This window comes from Musa acuminata, chromosome BXJ2-9 (assembly GCF_036884655.1).
Source record: "Musa acuminata AAA Group cultivar baxijiao chromosome BXJ2-9, Cavendish_Baxijiao_AAA, whole genome shotgun sequence".
Taxonomy (NCBI): Eukaryota; Viridiplantae; Streptophyta; class Magnoliopsida; order Zingiberales; family Musaceae; genus Musa; species Musa acuminata.
This window is the reverse complement of record NC_088346.1, coordinates 44,150,001-44,156,017: the sequence shown is the minus strand read 5'-3', so window position 1 is coordinate 44,156,017 and position 6,017 is coordinate 44,150,001. Positions and strand designations below refer to the sequence as shown.

Here is a 6,017-nt window from a genome sequence, read left to right as displayed (position 1 = left end):
ACCCTCCACTTTCATCTCACACCAAGCTCTGACTTGTTGTTTCTCAGAATGATCAGTGATTTGAATCTACTTCCAATCATTCCTTCTGGATCTCCCACTGTGAGGTTTCAAGTCTCAGGATAGTAGGGTTTTCAGGTCTACTGCTACCTGTGGTACTACTGTTTGCCCTAAGTTGTGGGCTGAATCCAAGGACTGATAGGGCTATAAGATCATGCTCAACAAGGCCCTGTAAATGCTTTAGACTCAACACACACTCAAACTGTGCTCAAAATCAAATGCTTTTGCTTCACCTTCCATCTGTGTTCAATAATTCTGGATCAAATCTATTCAAATAACTGCTGTGTAATCTTCCAAGAACTTGGAAAGTATCAGACAAAGATTGCACTGCAAACCTTTCCCAAGTAAACAATGACGACTATGGCATGTCTGTAGGCTTTTCCCAAGACCAATGACAGCTAGTTTTGTTGCATATGAGTATCCAATCCCCCTACTCACACCCTTCTTCTTCCTCTACCTTTAACCATCTTTCTACGATGTATCAGAATAGAATATGAGGTCTGCTGTCTTCTTCTACCTTGTTTTCTCTTGAGAAGTCAAGATCTTTCTTACTGTCCATCAAAGCTGGCCAGTCTTTCTTTACAGATATTAAGTGGATAAAGATTGATTTGTAGGGATTGAAAGAGGAGAAAAAGAAGATGGTTTTTTTTTCTCTTTTCCAACTTTTCATTAAAGTAGATATATATTCTTTTGTTTTCATCATCAGTCTCAATCTATTGAACCAAATTAACATCTAATTAGAGAGATCACATCAAAGACACCTCACTACTTTCTACAGAAACCATAGCTATAAATTTTGATTTCAGTTTCCATTTCAACTACAAATCAGAGTTTAATTTTATTTAAATTGGAAAACATTATAGTAATGACAATGGTGACTACTTGGATATAAAGTGCATTGATTGTTCACCTCATTCAATGGTGCACAGTCCTCAAACCAGTTTTTAGTCCTCCCCATCTCTGTCACTCTGCCTCCATTATTAACACAGACCCAAAGCCTTTGTCAAAACTCATCGCTGCCTTTTGAAAGAACAATCACATGCCATGACATGAGGTGGGGTTTGGAATCCATGTGTGTGCTGTTTTCATGAAAAGGGTGTTTGACATGATCTTCAAACCTCCTCTTCAATTCTACCTCAAAGTCTTAACTGATCTTTATATTTGCTGCGTGTAATCTCTGCAAGTGATCAAGAGAAGATGTGAGAAAGAAAGATGTCAAGTTCAGACAGCTATTGATGTTCATATGGGAGAAGAAAAAGAGAGGAGGAGAAACATTGAAGACGCAGAGACAAGCTGATCATGAATCCTCTAAATCTTATACCAGTATCTACTGATAGATACTGGGAGCTTTCTCAAGGAAAGAAACATTGTACAGAGTGAGCAGATCTGCCACCAGAAATGAATTGGGTTTATACTGGAGGAGAACATGGGGCCCAGAGTGGGGTGTTAATAAGGGGAGTGGAATTAAGAGAAGTTTTTGCTGCTTCAATTCCCCTCACTTCCTCTGTTCCCACTATTTCTTCTCCCTCTCTGTTCTAAAAATCCCATTTTTTGGCTTCTGTGCAACTCTTCTCCTCAGCTGCTCTCCTCTTTGCTCCCAAAGATGCCTTCTTTGCCTCCAAAAGCTGCTCCTTTTCCTCTGTTTTCTCTCCTGCCATGTTCTTCCTTCTTCTTCTTCTTCTTGTGCTGCTTCGCGGTGTACTTCTTCTCCTTCGCTTCCTCGGAGCCTAGCTCAGCCGACGTCGTCCTTCTCCTCAACAAGATAAAGCCCGCGCTCCAAGGCTCCGCCACCAATGCCGAGCTCTCCTCTTGGAACGTTTCACTCCCCCTCTGCCTCTGGCGTGGCCTCCGTTGGTCTGCCGGTGGCAGCGCCGCTAAGATCCGGTGCGAGGACGACCTGGCCCTCCGCTCCAACCTTTCCCTCTCCTCCGACCCCTCACTCCACCTCCTCTCCATCCGCCTCCCGGCCGCCGCCCTAGCCGGGTCCCTCCCGCCGGAACTCGGCCTGTTCTCCTACCTCGAGTCCCTCTACCTCGACGTCAACTCCCTCACTGGGCCCATCCCCCTCGAGCTCGGGAACGCCCCCGCACTCTCCGATCTCGACCTCGCCGGCAACGCCCTCGACGGCGCCCTCCCGCCTTCCATATGGAACCTCTGCGACCGCCTTGTCTCGCTCCGGCTTCACGAAAACGACCTCTCCGGCTCCGTTCCTGACCCGGCGATGCCCAGCTCGAGCTGCAACAAGCTTAAAGTCTTGGACTTGAGCAACAACCGGTTCCAAGGATCTTTCCCTAAGTTCGTTTCCGAGTTCAGTGGCCTGGAGGAGCTCGATCTTAGCAACAATCGCTTCTCCGGTTCGATCACGGACTCGCTCGCTGGCCTCGGAAAGCTGGTAAGGTTGAATCTTTCGTACAACAACTTCACAGGGCCATTGCCGGCGTCCTTCGGGGAGTCCAAGTTCAAGGCGGAGGCGTTCCAGGGGAACCCGGGGCTATGTGGGCCGCCATTGGGGAAATGCGGGTCGGGCTCCGGACTGAGCTCCGGCGCGATCGCGGGCATCGTGATTGGGTTGCTGGCCGGGGCGGTGGTCCTTGCGTCGGTGTCCATTGGCTGGGTGCAGGGGAGGAAGAGGAGGAACAGGGCAAGGAAGGCGGACGAGGAGGCGGACATGGTGTTCGAGGAGGACGGAAACGGCGGCGGAGACGGGAAACTGATTGTGTTCCAGGGCGGCGAGCACCTCTCGCTCGAGGACGTGCTGAACGCCACCGGGCAGGTGATGGAGAAGACGAACTATGGAACGGTGTACAAGGCGAAGCTGGCCGACGGTGGCAACATCTCGCTTCGTCTGCTGAGGGAAGGTAGCTGCAAGGACCAAGCGGAGTGCTTGCCGGTCATCCGGCAGCTCGGGCGAGTTCGGCATGAGAACCTGACAGCACTGCGAGCGTTCTACCAAGGGAAGCGAGGGGAGAAGCTCCTCATCTACGACTACCACCCCAGTAGATCCCTCCATGACCTCCTCCATGGTAAGTCCATTAGCAGCGATCTCCATAGTCCGACGTCTTCTGGACTGCATCACATCCAAAGCTCACGACTCTGTTTCGATTTCGATGTCGCCGCCGCAGACACCAGAGCCGGAAAGCCGCTGCTGAACTGGCCTCGACGGCACAAGATAGCCCTCGGGGTGGCGCGGGGGCTCGCGCACCTGCACACCGGCCTGGAGACGCCCATCACGCACGGCAACGTGCGGTCCAAGAACGTGCTCATCGACGAGTACTTCGTGCCGAGGCTCACCGAGTTCGGGCTCGACAAGTTGATGGTCCCGGCCGTGGCGGACGAGATGGTGTCCGCCGCCAAGTGCGACGGCTACAAGGCGCCGGAGCTGCAGAAGATGAAGAAGTGCGGTTCGAGGACGGACGTCTACGCCTTCGGGATCCTGCTCCTGGAGATCCTGATGGGCAGGAAGCCAGGGAAGGGGACGGGCGAGGGGGCGGACCTGCCGGCGCTGGTGAAGGTGGCGGTGCTGGAGGAGACGACGATGGAGGTGTTCGACGTGGAGGTGCTGAAGGGGACAAGGAATCCGATGGAGGACGGGCTGGTGCAGGCGCTAAAGCTGGCGATGGGCTGCTGCGCACCGGCAGCGGCGGCCAGGCCGGACATGAACGAGGTGGTGAAGCAGCTGGAGGAGAACAGGTCCCGGAACAGGTCCGCGCTGTATACGCCCACTGATAGGAGCGAGATCGGGACACCCTTCTGAGGCCATGGGAGCCAAATGGAGCTCTTCTTCCCGCTGGATCAGCTGCCACAGTGATCCTTCCTTCAACAGGCATCGATTCTCTGATGGTTTGATCTGCATCAACAACTTGATTCATAGTCTGCAGTGTTCTGTTCTTCCCTTACATTAGGAGATGATTGATTTCACTATGTGTTCAGTGTGCAGAAGTCGTGAATCCTTTTGCAATCAAGAGAACAATCGATGGTGGAATTCTTCTTTTTTGCTTGAGTTGTGAGATTTTACGGTGGTCTGACGCTTCTTCTTTGATGTGAATACGAGGTTGAAGGTTATTGGCAATTCGGTGAGGACGATAGCAAACATCGAGGAGAATTAGAGAGAATAAGCATTAGTGATTTCAACAAGCAGAAGAAAACGATGATTCCATCAACATTCACATCAATCATAATCTAGTTGGAATATCTTTCTCTCTCTAAAATTGACATGCCTTAAGGATATTTGACTAAGCACCTAAAATTGACATGCCTTAAGGATAGTTGGAATATCTTTCTCTCTCTAAAATCATTAACATTCACATCAACATTCCATCAGCATTCAATGACGATACATCACATCTGACTAAGCACCTAAAGAATCTAACACGTCGATCATACTATCTTATAGCTAACTTTGTCGACTCAGTGTTGATATGGATATTTGATGATTCACATAGGCATTAACTTTACTAACTTTCGATAAGACAACCGCATTAACTTTACTAACTTCGATAAGACAACCGAAAGTTATGACATCCGAAAGCTATGACATTATGAGGATCAAAGTTAATAAAAGATAAGATTTCTCCAACTATACGAGAAAATATTTTTATTATGTTAAGAAATTTTTTTTTATTCTGGTGAAAAAAATTCTTCCTCTTAATATGTATAAATAGGAGAAAGACATGTTAATGTATTTAAGCGTTTTTACCTCTTAAAAAATTGTTCTTGTCTTCTATTATTTTCATCACAAGTTGGTGTGAATCCACTTGCAATCAAAATCAAAAGAGCTTTTTTATTATCGATAATAAATGATAAGATACCGAACTATTGAAAGTGTTGATTGGTGAATTGATGGAGACATAGCATGCACATCCATCGATGATTTGGGCAAATAGATTGGGAACTTTAGTTAAAGTGACATCTTGATCACATGGCTGATGGCCCCAAGCATCCAAAGCCACCACCCAATACATTAAGATGGCATGCTCATCATAAAAGAGAAAAGAATTAAATATTTAATTTTATAGATAATCTCAATCAAAATATGATAGGTTTAGAACTTGTGGATTAGTCCTCCACCACATGCATGGAACAACTAATGAAAATATAAGATAACTATGATTTATTGGTAATTTTTTTTAAAAAAAATATGTATAATAATTCTAAATACGGATCGAGTTTATTTATGAAGTAATGTAATTGTTATAGCCTTTATACACATTATCAAGCATATTCTTACTTTATAAAACACTCAAAATGTGATAAATCTTTAAAATATCTTTCCATTTTTGTTTTGAAACCAATCATTTATGTAGATAGAATGGTGACATTACAAATTCAAGACTTTTTGGTTGCACACATTTATGTATATAATTATTTGACCTTGTATTTTGCAAACTCTATTTTTTTGTTAAAAAAAATAAAGTTTCCAACTTGTCTTCGTTCATTATGTTAAAATTATTGCCTATAATGAATATTTATTGCCATCAGCTCATTATGTTAAAATTATTGCCTATAATGAATATTTATTGCCATCAGCGCTAATGTGTCAAAGTAAAGCAGCATGCTTGGTGGCCATATTAGCCATGCATGCAACGTTTTTGGTCCATTTTCGTGTAATGTGACAATCGCGATGAGTGGCACGAAACATTAGATATCTCAACACCCTGAAACACTCCGAGTGGCAAAAGGTTGGATGAGGGTCTCCGAGTGGCAAAAGGTTGGATGAGGGTCTTGGGATCTAGAAAGGTGTTACCCATTGCTTCGCTCATTGTTTATTGTTCAATTGCGTAGTAAAAAATAACTTTTTTTTGGGTCATTTTCACGTGTTGTGATGATTGTAAGAAGTGAAATGAAACATTAGTCATCTCAACACCCTAAAACCCCTTGATGGCATAGGATTGAATGGGGGCCTCGGGTATCAGGAAAGATTGCCCCTTGCTTCGCTCGTTGTTCGTTGCTTGTCGCTCGCT

The 6,017-nt window shown here is 45.8% G+C and overlaps 1 protein-coding gene across 1 annotated transcript; it reads left to right on the top strand.

Moving 5' to 3' along the window:
- Positions 1-1,538: 1,538 nt before the first annotated feature.
- LOC135623543 (putative kinase-like protein TMKL1) lies at positions 1,539-4,057 on the top strand. The gene is made up of 2 exons (XM_065126650.1): positions 1,539-3,080; positions 3,180-4,057. The coding sequence occupies exons 1-2, from the start codon at positions 1,661-1,663 to the stop codon at positions 3,809-3,811; spliced, it is 2,052 nt and encodes a 683-aa protein (XP_064982722.1). The 5' UTR covers positions 1,539-1,660; the 3' UTR covers positions 3,812-4,057.
- The last annotated feature ends 1,960 nt before the right edge of the window (positions 4,058-6,017 follow it).

Excerpts from the sequence above, each read along its gene's own strand:
- LOC135623543 (XM_065126650.1), top strand. The coding sequence starts at position 1,661 with ATGCCTTCTTTGCCTCCAAAAGCTGCTCCTTTTCCTCTGTTTTCTCTC. Across the intron at positions 3,081-3,179 it reads CCTCCATGACCTCCTCCATG|ACACCAGAGCCGGAAAGCCG; the intron begins GTAAGTCCATTA and ends TCGCCGCCGCAG.